The sequence below is a fragment of the Apteryx mantelli genome, chromosome 3 (genome assembly GCF_036417845.1).
Source record: "Apteryx mantelli isolate bAptMan1 chromosome 3, bAptMan1.hap1, whole genome shotgun sequence".
Classification (NCBI taxonomy): Eukaryota; Metazoa; Chordata; class Aves; order Apterygiformes; family Apterygidae; genus Apteryx; species Apteryx mantelli.
Window position 1 is genome coordinate 20,671,815 of NC_089980.1, and position 16,370 is coordinate 20,688,184.

At 48.0% G+C, this 16,370-nt stretch overlaps 1 protein-coding gene across 2 annotated transcripts; it reads right to left on the bottom strand.

The window, feature by feature from the left end:
* Positions 1–391: 391 nt before the first annotated feature.
* Positions 392–15,866, bottom strand: LOC106499166 (uncharacterized). Of its 2 annotated transcripts, XM_067292876.1 has the most exons (19): positions 15,727–15,864; positions 15,469–15,551; positions 13,562–13,676; positions 12,791–12,919; positions 12,417–12,533; positions 11,144–11,262; positions 10,865–10,966; positions 9,451–9,577; positions 8,322–8,523; positions 7,505–7,649; positions 5,194–5,379; positions 4,626–4,690; positions 4,263–4,350; positions 3,910–3,979; positions 3,107–3,326; positions 2,767–2,857; positions 2,303–2,416; positions 1,797–1,915; positions 392–962 (listed from the first exon to the last, which is right to left on the bottom strand). In XM_067292876.1, exons 1-19 carry the CDS (start codon positions 15,751–15,753, stop codon positions 817–819), a joined length of 2,265 nt encoding a protein of 754 aa, XP_067148977.1. In that variant the 5' UTR covers positions 15,754–15,864; the 3' UTR covers positions 392–816. The 2 variants fall into 2 exon arrangements, with proteins under 2 accessions (XP_067148977.1, XP_067148978.1); XM_067292877.1 differs by lacking the exons at positions 2,767–2,857; positions 3,107–3,326; positions 3,910–3,979 and having other exon boundaries at positions 15,727–15,866.
* Positions 15,867–16,370: the final 504 nt, after the last annotated feature.

Sequence of the window (16,370 nt, forward strand, 5' to 3'; positions counted from 1 at the left end):
CATGACAGTTTATTTATTTATTTTTTTAAAGCAAGGCATAAGGTCAGGTATGGACAACACCAGTCACTGCACCTTTGTCTTGATAAGCAAGAATTACCCTCCATGTCACTCAGACCCCCTTCCTCAGGAGTCTTCACCCCCTGCCATAAATGTACAGGTTACAAGGCCACCACAGTTTCCCCTACTATCCTCAGGGCAATGCCCCCCCACCTTTCTTTCCCCAGGTTCAACTGTACTTAACAACATCTCTTTAAAACATGCAGCCCAGGGAAGCGCTGCAGGACTTTGTGCCTGTTAAAAAGTCGAGAGGGTCACACTATGACTTCCCACCATTAATGCTGTAAGAACTGTTCATTTTTAGAGACCACCAAGTTTAACATGAAACATGTCACACTGTGCTGCAACAGCTGTTTATTTCAAATTATGCTTGTCCATATGTGCATATAAAAAGTGACTAATAGAAAATTCCAGTTACAAGAATTAAGATATTTCATAACATAGTGTATGCTATGCTGTTTTGAGTAGTAGTGTCTTACTATGCGAGTTAGGTAGGATACACCCATCCACTAACTCTCCACCCACCTTCCCTTTACAGTATTTCTAGTTTCAACATTTAAATGAGACTTTACATTAGATAAAGCTCATGCCACTATGACTCCAGCATTTCCAGCATCTGCTGCCCCTTCCGCTGTTTGCTCTGGCCCCTAGGCACATGACTGCAGTGGCAGACTGACCAAAGGCAGCCAGAGAACACTCTTGAGACTTGGGACAGCTGAGAATTAGCTCTTCCTTGTTGATTGCTGTGGATTTCCCACATTATGCAGCAGCCTCAAAAGTGACATTGCTTGGTACAGCATCAGTAGGGGACAGGTTTAAGATCTCTTCAAATGAAGGGCCTTCATCCTCCGGAGGTATTTCTGCCTCAAACATACGCTGAAGCAGAGCATCAACTGTTCTGTACCCTGAAGGGGAGGGGAAAAAAAAAAGTCACTCTAAACCTCTATTCCTATTTCTCAGTAAAGGTTAAGTAATGTCTCCCTTAACAAATCTCCTATTCAATTCTCGTTTCCATTGTTTCACAAAAAGCAGAAAACAAGCAAACCCACAACCTCCACAAATGGCAATTGCCTTCTCCTAGCATTATCTTATCTACTTTTAAGCATCCTGAACACTTGAGAATAAAAGTGTTTAACTCTTAAAATAAAGATCTTATCCTTTACAAGTGTTCCTCAAATGGATGTGTGATCATATCAGCTGTCATAAGGAGAAACATGGGCTTAAAGAGGATCTGTCTACAGGACAGCAAGAAGGTACAGCAATGAAGCCAGTGGAAGAAGAGTGTGTATTAAACTAGGGGAATGCAGCATGTAGTTACCTAGTGATCCAAGCCAGGAAGAAAGCAAAGTGCATACAGGGAGGAGAGATGAGTAGAGAACAGGCTTCTTAACAGCAGGACCTGAGCCACCAAGACAGTGTCTCTATGGAGCTGACAAGCCTGCACCGAAGCATGTAGGTAGGAGAGTAGAAGAACATTGCTACAGAAGTAAAAAGACACAGCAGACAACATTACAGACTACCCAGGGTTCACTGAATGCCTCCAGCTGGGTTTTGGCTGCTTTTGTAGCTCAAACTCACAGCCAGCCTTCTGCCTAGAAAGCAGAAGTGCTCTGGGAGCTTCCTCAGAGACAGGACTACTATCAGGCACAGTTCAGAGCTCTGGCCTCTTTTAAAGCAACTGTTGGGCAGACCAGCAGCAGAGTTACCACCTCCAAGAGAGTTTGTAGGGCCACACTTACGTTTGGAGGCAATTTTAAACACCAGCCCTTTAGCTGGTGGCTTTGTTCCACCTTCTCCCTCAAGGTCATGCTCAGCACTCTCCATATTATCAAGGAGTTTTTCATCCTGGAGCTCCTCCCTACACAAGAAGAAAGGCCAGAAGTTATTCCAAGGTAGGGCCACATGTACACAGCAGCAGTTGATTCTCTTGGACAGGGCAAGCACTGTGGTCACCCTGTAGGTCTCCAGCATCTCTCCTGTCCCCTGGGCAACAGCCCTGGCCTGGAAGAGCTCACCAAGGCAGGCTCTGTACTGAACTTCCACCTGCAATAACAAGATAAGTCACTTTCTGCTACTGTCTAGACCAAGCCTCCATGGTTATGACAGATTAAAAAGAATTTTGTGGCAAGGAAGAGAAGTCCCAGATGAAACCTGGGAACAGAAGAAGGTATTTTCCTGCCATCACGCAGCCCTCATCTGACATGCCAAGCCAGCCATATCCATCATCACTCTTCGGGGAACTTACTCTTGGATTCCCATTCCCAGTTCCTGGATTTTCTGTTCAATAGCTGTTTCCACTTCACTCTTCTCTACCGAGTACTCCACAAAGAAAGCCTCCAAAATGAAGGACACAAAGATACTGAAAGAAATGATAAGCAGGATTACATAGCAGCAGTTCATCACTAGCATCCCCCATGCTTGTGGGCACAAACCATTATCTCAATATTCCCACGCTCATGTCCCAGCACTGGGTAGCCAGGGCTCGTGGTAATGTCTGCTGAAGATGGGGAGCTGTAAGTCAGAGCACCAAAGCAGCACTCACTGGAGAAAAGAACAGCTTCCATAACAAGCTTCCATACAATAAATATCTTGCTTTTCTCCAAGAACTGCCCCATGCATGACCCCTGGAATCATCAATGCTACCCTGGCAGGGGGCAGAGCCCCTTCTCCTTCACTCCAAAATAGAGATGAGAACAAACCAAAACTTACTTGACAATAATTATAACCATCACAATGTGGAAGGCAATGAAGTACAGCTTTGCAGGCTGAACAGTCACATTGGCAAATCCATTGGCAAAGAGTATAACAGAGGAGTTAAGGGCTAGAGTGCTAAGGGAGGAGAACATTTTGCTGTAGAGTAGCACTAAGGGAGGAACCAGATAAAATTGCCTAGCAATGATCTTCCGAAAAAGCATTCTGCAGGGATTATTTCTGTTGTGTGGCACTGTATACACACATGGGTACACACAAGACGGGGGGAGGGGCAGGAGGCAGGGGAAGAGTATGGTACCATGGAGCTCTAGCTTGGACCCTCCCCCACAAAGGATATCATGCCACTGATTGACTACAGTGAGCTCCAACAGGACTATGAAGGAAGAAGCAAAGTTATTGAAGTTGTTCTTGCAGTATTTCGCACGGGCAAACATAGAATCCTTGAGAGCTGGGTTTCCACACTCCAGGGCGTGAGGCGCATTCGAGTTTGCAGGGAAGAACTGGATTTTCCCCTGGAATAACTCCATGCCAATGATAGCAAATACATAGTACACAACCTGGAAAGAGAAACTCCATCCATCATCTGTTTCTCTAGTAAGCAGCAAGACTCATAGCAAGTTTATGAGTTCCAGCAGAAGTTTTTTTTTTTTTTTTAAATTCTGTTATAGCCACTGCAAGCAGCTGAGGAGTAGACAGAGACAAAGAGACACAACCCACTCAAGAGCAATTCCCACCCAGGAATAAAAAAATGTCATAAACCAGAGCCCAAGGACATGGAAATGTGAGTTCTCAAACTATAAAAGAGCCTATTTTTAGAAAATTATTTGAGAAATAGGCTTCTCATTCAGCTTTTTGCCCAAATCGTAGTTTGATTCTTTACAGTGTCTGAAGCCCAGACTGTGCAGAGCATTTTCACTGCCCCATGGAGCAGAAAGCATCCTGATCTCTGAACTGGTGACCAACAGGAACCCAATCTCTTTACACACATTTACATGTGCAATAATCAAGAATTGAATCAACACTTACAGTTTAAATGGCCCTCCATCCAGAGCTTTCCACTTATCCTCTTGGAAAGAGCAGGCTTTAAACACATTCCTGCAAAACTGGAGTGCTTCGAGCTAAGATACTAGGATTTCTTACCAGAGTCAGCCCACCAAATGTCAGCATTGTCGGTACGATGTTTATCAGTGTGTTCATGATGACCCGGAACCTACAGCAAATGATTCATGACACACCTTCCATGAGGAGGCTCTGTTAAAGCCCATGCTTGCTTATCTTCACATCCCATCCAGCAGGGGCTCCCCACATGTACTCATTTCTTAAGAAAGTCTTCAGAGAGACTGCAGCACCTGGGCTCATCCCAGGCACATGCAGACAAGGTCTTGGATGCCTGGAGTAAGCAGCCCTGCAGGGCAACTCAAAGAACTGTCTCTCAGCCAGTCTCCAAGAAGGCCTACCCCACAAATTTATCCCTTTCCCATTCTTTTCATTACCTTTGAATGCTGTCAACAATCCTTATGAGCCTGAGGACCCTTAATATGAAGACAATGTCCAGGATTTGTTGGCTGTTGTACTCTGTGGCTGAGAAAGGAAAAAAGATTGTTTTTCAGAAAAATAAGCACTGTGGACTTAAAGCACATTGTTAAGCACTGTCTATTCATAACAGGTAGCAATAAACCAAAAAACTCCCTCGCCCTCCCCCCAAAAAACTCCAAAGCCTAGGTTATTTCTTAGAAACCCTATAGGAAATTCCTTGACCTTTCCAAAAGCTTCCCAAGCCCAAGATGATTGCAAAAGAGGACTCTTAAGACCACCAGGTTTCCCAAATGCATGCAGGTTGTTTAAACTGCACTTACTCGATTTTAGAGTGGTGTTGAGTATTGTTGCAGTCAAGGCAGCAAAGATGATCAGGGTATCAAACCTAGCACAAGGGAAGGGTAGTGCTGTTGGATTTGTGGGCAACACAGAATGGACTTTTAGCTGCCACACGACAGACAAGTAGTGACCCCTCTCCCTATATCTGCACAGGACACAGTCTTGCTTCATCTCAGATTTGCAGGGCAGGGAGATGGGAAAGTTTTTCTTTAGCAAAACACTTTCCCCTTGCCCAGCAGGGGGAAGCGTCCTTCACACACCACAAAGCCATCCTTGCTAAGATAGCAGATCCAGGCCTTTTTTGCCTAGGGCTCAGAGACAACAAGGGAAAGCTCTGAGCTAGCAGAGGGAACAGAAGATGTAAGTCCCCATTAGAGCCAGGAAAGAGCACATTATCATCTTGTGCTCATAATCATTTCAACTACACCCTAGCATGAATTCTCTCAGTCAGCCAATCTTCCTCAAAAGACTTTCAGTTCTTGAGAAGTAGAACCCAAAGATCTCTTCACACTTGGCACTACCTTCACAGCAGCCATCCATCCCACTCACCAGTTCCAGAATTGGTTTTTGCCAAAGAATGTCCTTGGTTCGTAAGTATACACTTTCAGGAGTATTTCAATTATATACAGTGCAAGGAAGACCCACTCTGCATAGGAAATATAGGGGCTTTCCTCATCCAGAGCAATGAATACAGCATTTATTAGAATGATGACATCGTAAGTCCAAACAAATCCCCTGCAAGAAGAGAAAGAAAAAGCAATTAGTTTGCCACTCCGTAACGGTGTGCTCCTTTCCCCCCCACTGATGTGCTCTCTCCCCCTCAACCTGACCTCCCTGTAAACAGCACGTACGTAGGGGCTAGTTGAGCATGTGCCAACTAAGGCCCATCTAGCATGCAAATACGACTATGAGTCAGTCATCTCCCCCCCATAAAGAGGGGGCAGCCCAGAGTCCATTGAGCTCTCCTGCACGGCAGCGGGCTGCACTGCAGAACCTCCCCTTGAGCAGGGACGCCTCTCAAGGTTACTCCTCGAGGTTGAGAGATTCCTTACCTGTGACAGATCCTCGGTAAGTGATTAATAGCATGCTGAACTTTTGCAAACTTCACAAAACTTTGTTGAGTTATATCTCTGACTAATTGTGCACATAATCCCTTAGACATGAACCGTTGACCAAGTCTGAGACTAGGACTGGATCCAGCCACACCTAGGCTCCTCTTCGAAGGAGTTTAGAAAGCAATGGGGTCCAGTCTGAACCTCGTGACTCAACGAGAGGGCCTCTGTTGCACATGCATCTGACCCTGTCCTTCATGCAGTAAATAACTGAGTGAACCTTGCCAATCAAACCTCATTAAATCATTCTTATTTACGATTGAACTTTGTTAAGTCGCTGTCTTACTGCAATAAACATAGTGCTGCTTCCCTCTTACGAATGAAGTGCATCACTCCTTTCGCGACACACTCCCAAGAAGGTCAAAGTTACAGTTACTTCAAAGTTCTCTTTGCTTCCTTCCCCAGGCAATGCCATTTAGAAAACTATCGTTACCAGTCTATTCTTCCTAAACCTGAGAGTTTAGGAGAGTTGCTCTGGAGTTTAGCTTTGCTCTTGACATCCAACACTAAAAACAGCACATCTTCAAGGTATGCCACTGTGTTTTCTCAGTGTTAAACACAAACTCTTAGATACTGACTGCGAGTGAATTTCCACCAAGTCAAGCAGCATTTTTCAAGCAGAAAGACTGGACAAGCAAAACAGAAGACTACACAAAATTGGGAGGAGTGGTTGATACACCAGATGTAAGTGTTGCCACTCAGAGACCCCAACATGCTGGGGAAATGGGTAGACAGGAATCTCCCGAGTTCAACAAAGAGAAATGCAAAGTCCTGCACCTGGGGAAGAATAACCTCATGCACCAGTACAGGCTGAGGGCCAACTGTCTGGAAAGCAGCTCAGAGAAGGTCCTGGGAGTCCTGGTGGACAAGTTAAACACGAGCCAGCAATGCACCCTTGTGGCAAAGGCAGCCAACAGCATCCTGGGCTGCATTAGGAAGAGCATTGCCAGCAGGACAAGGGAGGCAGTCCTTCTCATCTACTCAGCCCTAAGGAGACCATATCTGGACACTGACATACTGAAGCGAATGCAGCAAAGGACCACAAAGATCATTAAGGCATTGGAGCATCTGACACATGAGATGCCAGGAAACTTGGGATTGTTCAGCCTGGAAAAAGAGCAGGCTTAGGGGGCATCTTATTTGTGTGTATAACCTGCTGCGAGGAAGTAAAGATGGAGCCAGACTCCTATCAGTGGTATCCAGTGAAAGCACAAGAGGCAATGGGCACAAATTGAAATGCAGGAAGTTCCATATAAACAAGAGGGTTTTTTTTGTTAAAAAAAAAAAACAAAAAAAAAAAAACCCCACAAAAGAAAAAACTGTGAGGGTAGTCAAATGTTGCAGAGGTTGAAGTCTCCATCATTGTAGATACTCAAAACCCAAGCAGACACAGGATCAACTAGATTAGGTTATTCAGGGCTGCTTTGAGCAAGGGAGTTACATTAGATGATCTAGCACTTCTATAGATGCAGCATTTAGTAGGAGTTACTGGAATCAAGAAGAGCTGAACAAGTGGGACTGAAAGAGGTATGGACTCGCAAATAGCTTAGTCTAGTTTCTGCACACCAGCAAAGGTAGACTAGGAGCAGTTGGTCCAAAGAATGTTTTTGAAAACAGGATCCCTAATATTTGCCTGCATGGAGTCTGTAGTTTCCAACATGTCACCCAGAAGAGCATTTGCTTGCCATACCACTGCTCTGCAGCCCTTTGAATATTAAGAGCTACTTGCTCCAACAGCACAGACTTACCTGTGTCTAACCATGCCACGCAGGAACTGGCTTGCTGCTGAGTTGTAGATATGAGGCAGCCATCGCCCCAGCGGATGCCTGCGTATCTTCAGGGTAATCACCTGGATGTTGAGGAGATCTGCCAGGCGTACAAAGGACTTTTTGTCTGCAGGAGGGAAGAGCACCGCACATCAGTCTGCTGTCATAACAAAAGTTACAGTGTCCTGCAAATGCAAACCTGCCTGCACATGAATTGCAGCAATTTAGACTCAAAACCTGTGCACTGCAGCAGGCAAAGCACATGCCACCACAGACTGAACTCAATACTAGGCAGCTCCTCTGCCCTACTCCTGGCAGACTGGCGCAAGCCAGAGCCCAATAGCCCACACAAACCTTTCATGACCAGGATGAGCAGGATCTAGCATCGGGAGACTGGCCCATCTCTCCTGATATCCTGTCTCCATCAGGAGCAGAGGAAGAGGCTCTAGAGGAATGTGTGGGACACCACATTGCTCAGAGAAATCTGCTAATAAGGGAGGCTTCCCCTGGCTTGTGCTGAGAATGGGAGCTGCCACACTCCATGGTCAAGCTTGCCATGCGAAGAGTTGCCCACAGCACACAGGACACTGTCTACAGCACAGTTGGTGTGAGGAAGCACAGGCAGAAAGAACAACCTTTCAGGACTTGAGCAATCTGGACAGGGAAGCAGGGTCCCTCTGGGTCCATTACAGACCACAGGTCCCTTTGCCAGAACCCTTGAAGCATCAGGCTCCCGACCCCAGGCTCCTCCCCAGCCTCCTTCCCATTGCCTTGAGCACAGCAGGCCCCTGCTGCTCACCTATGAAGCCCTTCTGTTCATCATCTGATATGTGTAGCAGCAGCTCTCGGTGGGAGTTGCTGATATCAGGAGCCACCAGTTTGACAAGCTGCTTCCACTGGGCTTCTCTAACCACAAATTCTGCTCCCTCCTCTTCCTTCAGGAGGTTGAAGGCCTCTACCATCTTGCGGCGCTTCATGTAAGCAAGCTTGCGGATCTCATTCTAGAAAGAATTTCAGGATTCAGACAGCTTCAGTCCCTCTTCCCCCTCCTTTGCTTTTCATCTTGTTTCCATGCACAGCAATGCAAGAGGAGGCTCAAAGGAACACTTTTGGAGTGATATTAGACACCAAGTACAGCATAATCAATGGGATGTGGGAAATGCTATTTAACTGGCAACCAGAGGCCCTGTGCACAGCACTCTGGAGATCACTAGATCTTTTGCTGCTGGACAACGCATTGAAAACTGGAAGAAAATTGGAAGAAAAGATGCAAAGGATGGTGTCTAGCAAAAAGGAGATATGGGGGAATATCTTTCGGGGGGGGGGGGAAAATCACAGGAACTGCACAACCTCAGGTCACAGAAGCAAAGATGTTGCATCCACATATACTACCCATCTGTAAGCAAATACTGGGAATTCCAGCTTTAAGCCTTTGGTCACAAGTACTGAACTGCACTCGCTCAAGGTTGAAGAAGTGAATTCTGATTTATTCAGACCTCCCTTTACACTTCCTTTCCTTTAATGGCATGCTCAGTGGCAGAGGAGTGCTGTGCGCTTACAGCCAGCTGAAAACAGTCTTCTGCATAGAGACACAGAGTGTTTCTGAGCAAGGACTAAACCTCCGAAGGACATAATGTACAAAGACAGGATTGCCATCTTTTGCAATTTCTTGGGAGCACACCAGCATAGAATCTTTAACTGTTAAGTGCTAAAAGCGGAACTCACAGCAACCCCCATGATACAGAGCGGATGTGCGCTTGTTATTTGCAGAACCCCAGCAGAGGCCAGAAACTGAACATCTATTCAAGAGAAGCTGTTCCACATTTTTCAGAGGCAGAGGTTTTCCAAGATAAAGCCAGATGCCTCCATACAAAGTTATACAAAAAAGAAGGCAGTTGCTGGCAGCTATTCACCCCTCCACACATTACCTTCAGGTGTTTTCTGTAGTTGTTGTACACAACAGCCAGGAAGACAGACATGAAGATATAGGTGTTGATGATGACATAGGTAATGAAGAATAGGGCATACCACCAGCTGAAGTCAAATGCTGGCATCCTAGAGTGGGGGAAGAGATTATTACTTGTAGAGCAAACAGACAGGGAAATAAAAGTCACTTCATGAAAACTGTCTTCCAACTGGATTTCAAAGTAATCTTTTGAATAGCCAGATAATACCCCACCTTTGGATGGAAGAATCTGTTAAATGAGTTAGAGAAGAGTTTTCTTCCACAAGTTCTTCATCCTGTATTCATTAGTCCCCTTTTGAGGGGATGGAGAAGAGAAAGCAGAGACACTAAACCTAGCCTGACAGAAGTTTAAGTGCAGAGTCAAAGTGAGGTCTTAGCCACAAGCTGGTGAGTTATTGGCTTTGCAGACCCTCTCTGCAGTGTTCCACTCAGACCTCCACTTCCACCTACTCCAGGGGGACCAGCTGTGTGTCTCACCCCAAGGTGCCTGGAACACCCCCAGTTCTGTTCAGCACATCTCCAACACACAAATGAGTGAGTTTTTGCTATTTTTGAGGGTTCCTTCACAGTACAAACTGAAATGGGAACCAAGTTAGAACAAATAAGGATGGAAGGCTCAGGCCTTACATAAATTGAACCTAATTGTGCAATTTAAAAAATCTGCACATGAACTCTTGCAAATATTACAAGACAAAAGGCATATAGTCACTAGAACACACCCTTCCTTAAAATAAAAACAAAAACTTTTAATCAAAGTTTTGGCAGGGGTGTTGTCCCTCATGTTTGAGCCTTCATTAGCTATTGGGTCATTTGGAAATCAGTATTTTCAGCACGTCTTTTCTAAATGTCTTCCTAACCTCAGTTTCTGGTTCAGATTCCACCTACAGAGCAGAAAGCTGACAATTCAAGAAGCCACTACAGGCAGAAGGGAACCATACACATGCGCGCACACACACACACACACACACTGCCAGTCCAAAAGAGGTTGCCATGCCAAACAGTTGTTCTAACCAGAGACCCTGCCAGGATGCACAAGAGCCATGCACAATGCTCTGGTTGCTAACCAAGCAATGCAAATGCTCAGGTTTATCTGTGGCATCAAGAGATCTCTGCCCAGGTTACCTTGCGCCAAGCGAGCAGAAAGCAGAGAACAGTCTGACAAAACAGGCAGAGTTACACATTTCATAGGCAGTCAGTGTTAGAAGATTCTCCCTCCTCCCCCTGCCTTTTTTTTAAAAAGTGCATACTAAGTGATGTCAGCTGCTGCAGACGTTAAACAGCTCTGTGGTACTCTGCATACAGGGTCACAATTTCTCCACCCCTAGGGGCAGGAGATCAGCATTCACACACAAAGGCTGCAAGCTCAGAAAACATACATGACATCCGGGCTGTTTGCCGTTGTCACCAGCACATACAGATCAAATACAATTTCCAGGTAGTTTGTAAAATATGGCAAGCCTTCTGCTGTCTGGAGATTCCTAGGAGGAAATGGACAGCCTCAATTTAAGCAGAGAGACCACATATCCCATCCCACAACTGCAGGAATCAGCAGTGTTCATATTCACCAGTACAGGTTGGAGTTGCCAGATTCCCTCCTGCCCAAGAGCATCACACCCATTCTTCCCAACCCACTCTGAGCAGAAAAGCATTCATACCTCTCACCAAACAGCTTCAAGGCCATGAGGGAGAACATGAGAACACTGAACATGAAGAGCAAGAAGACATAGGTGATCTCCGGGAACGTGTTGCGGATACTGCGGAATGCTCTTCGAATCTGCCGGGGGCAATAGAAGTGTTTAGAGGCAAGGCAGTACCTGCTTTTCCCTCCCCAGCCCATCAGGGTGAAACACCTACGCAGGGACAGGCAGGCAAATTGGGACACAGGAACTCTTCTGTTGCCTGGCAGGAGAAATTCTGACCTGGACATGCCAGTTCTGTTCTTCAAAAGCCTGTAGAAGAGTACTAAGCCTTTCCTCCTCATCCCCTGGAGGAGAGGATGGAAAGAGAAACTCAATCCACATACCACTGGGAACTCAGCTAGCCAAAGGACAAAAAGGGCCTGGTGCCACTGCAGAGATGCTCATGCTCCAGGGGACAGGACAGAGACAAGAACCTCCAGGCCACCAAACTCAAGTTCAGAACATGAGAGTTCAGCTGTTCCCTCCTCCAGGCCTCCACACCACGGTAATTTATTCATTGCAAGTCAGGACCAAAATGGCCTTGAGCAGCAGGGCAAAGATCTCCCCATGACAAGAGGAATCAAAGTCCAGACAGTCTGTCTGGACTAGGAATTCAGTTTCTGAGCACAGCATTACACTTGTGCTTGTTTGCCTAGGAGACTTCCAGAAATTAGTAACCTGGCCCCTGACCATGGCAGGTTAAAGAGGCCGCATTCACCCTGCGCATCCTAGAGAGCCACTGGAGAAACAGTTTTCTTGTCCACATTGCTGCTCATGTTCACTCATCTCAAGGACAGGATCTAACTCTGCTTGCAAATGGAGGCTGCTCTTCTACACAGACTGGACAGGAAACATCCTTCCTTACAGGAAACATGTTTCCTTCTCTATGCATTGTTATGCTTCATTAAGCATGACCTTACCTAAATCGTCACAGCAGCATGTTTGGCAAGAGGCTTCAGTTCCAGCCTCAAGCATGGGGCTCTGGACAACAGTAACTCAGCCCATGAGTACAGGAGAAGCCTTGTGCTACTTTGCACAGAGGCCCAAGCAGCACCAATGTGAATGCACACAGCCCTTTTCTCCACCTCGAAGTTTTGCTCCAGGCTACCTCAGAGAAACTCAGAGGAACCTAAATTCTGCCATTTCTGCCTAAAAGCCATTTTACTAAGCCTCCTGGATCTCAGAATGTAGTGGGCTGTCTAAAAATACAGCCCTGAACCGTGTATTTCCTACTAGAAGTGTTCCTTACCTGGCGACTCTCCGCAAAGTTGATCAGGAAGATGGGCCTCACTATTCTTGACCATCGAACGCTCCTCACATTGTATATCCTGAGGGTCCCATAGACAGCCAAGTCTGTTAGAGACATCTGTAGTAGAAAGAAGAATAAAATTCCCAGGAGCTATTCTAGAAATGTATCTAAATGAAGACAGCAGGGTTAGCTGATACAAGACATATACACACATGACAGGGTTGTACAAACAGGCTGAGTTGCAGGTTGAATTGGCTGTGGCTCTTGAAGAGTCCTTGTGGATCAGACCCACATTACCAGGAAAGCAACAGGAAGAAAAAAGGCACCTCTATACTGGCCACTTCAACTTTGGTGGATACCCAGGCCTAACTCACCAGGATTGCAACCATGACGCAGATGTTCTTGGTATCCTTCCAAAATATGTTACGAGGGGTGACTTTTGCAAAATGCATAAGCCGGACAGAGAACACCAGAAGGCACAACACCTCAATCAGAGAGGTGGCCTGCAGAGAGAGAGAAAGAAGGATGTCTGAGTCAGGACAACTGAGTGCAGTGCTAGCCCTCTTCACACAGATGAGGATGCTCAGGCTGGCATACAGGCAGAGAAAAACAGGTAGAGTCTCTAGAAAAGTTTTTCCAGTGGGATTTTCTGTTTTTTGTTTTACAGGCTCACAAATCTGGCACCGAACAACAGTTTCAGGCTTTCTTTTGTGAAATTGCCTGCTAAGGACAGCTTAGAGCTGGTAGATTTGTACATGTCTAGGATTCAGGGTGTACATCTGTCACAAGCACAATACAAATAAAGGCTGCAGAAAACCAGTCCTAAGGGCAATACACCACTTCTGTTTTGAGACACAAGAACTAGACTTGCATCATACAGAAGGCTGGTGCTGTTTTCCAAGACAAAGAAAAGCAATGTGACTTCATTCATGGTCACATCCACCACTGCTGATGCCAGTAATGGCAGCCATAGTCCCTACCTGGTTACTATGCCCATTTTTCCCCCCATTCCAGTAGATCAAAGCTATCAATGGGAAAAACAGCATCAATTATCTCTTGACACCTCTGAAAAAAACCCTTAAACTGCTCCAACATGCAACGTGGCAGTAGTTGTGTTCCCGCTTCTACGCTGCCTGGAGACTTACCAAGAAGGGGAGCGGATACACAGCAGGTTCTTCAAACACCGCAAGGGAAAGGTTGAGAAAGATGAAGAAGTAGGTGGCTGCTTGTATCATCCAATGGTTATAGAGATAGTAAAGCCTGTGGAAAGAAGGCAGTGGCACCATAAGCCAGGGCTTCAATGCACATACCCAGGGGCTTGGAAAATGAATCTCGGAAGAATATCTCAAATAGTCATGGAGGGAGAAGGGTACCAGTGCTGCAAGCAGAGCAGGGGCGTGTTTGCAAATTTTTGCCAGCCAAGAACTACCGGGGGGAACCTTCACACTGTGCCTGCACAACCTCAGATTGACTGGACAGGTTTCCCAGATCTCAGCCAGGGCTGGGGCCCACTGTCCGGCCCAATTAGCTTGTTTTTTCCTGGTCCTTCCTTCCACTCTCATAGCTGACAGTCCCTATACTCCCTTTCAGGGAGGAAAAAGGTCAGAAAGAAGAAACACAGGTGTTTTGCAGTTGAGTTTAAGACCTGAAACATGTAGATTTGTTAGAGTTACTTTTTTGTAATTATCTTGTTCCTTAATTTGAGTGCAAACTTCTGCCAAGGTCAGATAGCCAAACGATACACAAACTAAGTCTGTTTAAATATCTAACCTCCTTTCTTTGCAGGTTAAGGAGCAAAGAGACAAGACAAGCCACCAGAGAGAAGCACAGAGTTGCAGAGTAAGCTATTTTAATACACAAGTCAAGAAGTATTCAATTCCCTAAGGCAACAAAACCTCCAATGAATGCTCGCATTAACCATGAACACATCTAGTTTCAAACTCCCCACAGACGTCACACTATGCAACAGTGGCTCCTTTCATTTGTGGAACAGTCCTATGGAGAGAGCATATAGTTTCCCTGCTGATATAAAGGCCACCAACATTGCCAAATAATCATCTCATCTTCCCAATAGCCACCTCAAATAAAGGCTATAGAGCAGGTGATTATATGGATAACGTGACATTCTGCCCTTGACAATACCATCATGATAATGCCATTCAGAAAACAACTAATTTCTGTGATTAATAGTTAACATACTCAGACAGAACAAGACTACAGGTGCACAGTCTGTGCTTGCTAGAAGCAGCCAGGCATTACAGCTACAGAATAGCATCTACCTGCTCAGTGCCTTTATAACAACAAACATACTCAGAACTATTGTGTCTCCAAGACACCCTACAGATCCAGAAGCTTTATTAGTCAAGAGAAGGGAATTAAGTAAAAGGGAAGTTTTTTGGGTTTTTTTGTGAGGGTGGGGGGAAGGAGGGGAGAAGTAGGACTACAGGGGTCATTAATGCTCACACACTGCTTTGCTAGCAGTCTTTTGCATCATCTTTCCCTTCCAAACTAGCCACCTTGCCTTAAGTACTACACATAGAAATGGCTCGCCTAAAGCAGTCCAAGCCTTAAGGAAAAGTCACCTCTTTGGTTAAAGTTGCTTGGCCCCTTACCAGCAGCTGGAGGGGAGAAGAGCCACATTCCCACATCCCCTCCTGGACAGATGAGGGCTGGCCAAGCTTCCCATGTTCTCCTGTCTCCACAGAGCACTGATGCCAGAGGTTCGTTGTTGAAAGATTTTTTTCTTTCTTTCTTTCTCTTCAGCAGCAAGAAGCTTTTGTTTCTTTTCCCATCCTTAACATATATGCAAGCTGAGCCTCGGTCGACAAACACCTTTCAGCTTGAACCCCGCTCCTTGCATCGCGCCCAGCCACTCCTCCCCAGGCCTTCGCTAGGGGGTCGGGAGCCCTGAGCCTTCCCCGCGGGCAAGGCGCTGCGGGCAGCGCTGCGGCTGGCTCCCCCGGCCCGGCACGCCGCCTCCGAGGGCGGCGGGCCCCTGCGCAGACACAGCGGCGGCGGCCGCCGTGGGGGCCCCGCCGCGCCGCCTCCTTACCTGACCGCCTCCGGGGAGGTCTCGAAGGGGATGTTCCTGTTGTACTGCGCGTCCGAGACGAACGCTGCTGCCAGCAGGAGACCCTGGGGAAAGGGAGGGAGGTCGGTCACCAGCGCCGGCGGCTCCGATGGCGGCGACCGAGGGGCACCTGCCCCCCTCCCCTCCACGAGCGCCAACCGCCGCCTGCCCCCGCAGCGGGCCGACACCTCGCGGCGCCCCCCTCCCCGGGCAGGGCCGGGCCGAGTCCCCCTCCGCTACCTGCGGGGCGGCCGCCGCCTCAGCCATGGCCTCAGGGCGCGGGGGACGGACTGACCCCCCCCCCCACCGGCCCCGCCGGATTTAACCCGGCCCGGCCCGGCCCCGCCGGCGGAAGCGGGGGGGCGCGGGGACGAGGGTCCTGCCGCGCCGCGCCGCGCCGCGCCGGGCGGCCCCCCCCCGAGGGCGGGGCGTTGGGGGCGTCTCGTACCAAGCCTCACCCGGGGGAGGGGGGCTGCGGAGCTGACGAGCACACGGCGGGGCACGGGGACCCCGTGTCCGTCCGGCCCGGGGCCGCGCGGGCTGTGCCGCTTTGGGAGCCCCCCTCCGTCTGCCCGCGGAGCTGCTGGGGCCAACGCGGAGCCGACGAGCGCCCCCTCCCCCAACATCCCCCCCCGCGGCCGCCACATGGTCTCGCCGGGGGGGAGAGCTTTTGTCCCCCGCGCACCGCCGTAGGCGGGCGTTTTCCCGCCGCCGTTGTCATGGCGCTGGAGGTGCTGCGGCCGCGCGGCGTGCGCCTGGCGCTGCTGGCGGCCTTCGCGGCGGGCGTGCTGGTGGGCTGGCAGGCCGGGCGCGCCCGCCGCCGCTTCCTCCAGTGGCGCAAGCGGCGGCTCCAGCAGCGCCTGGCCGCCGCGCAGGAGCAGCTC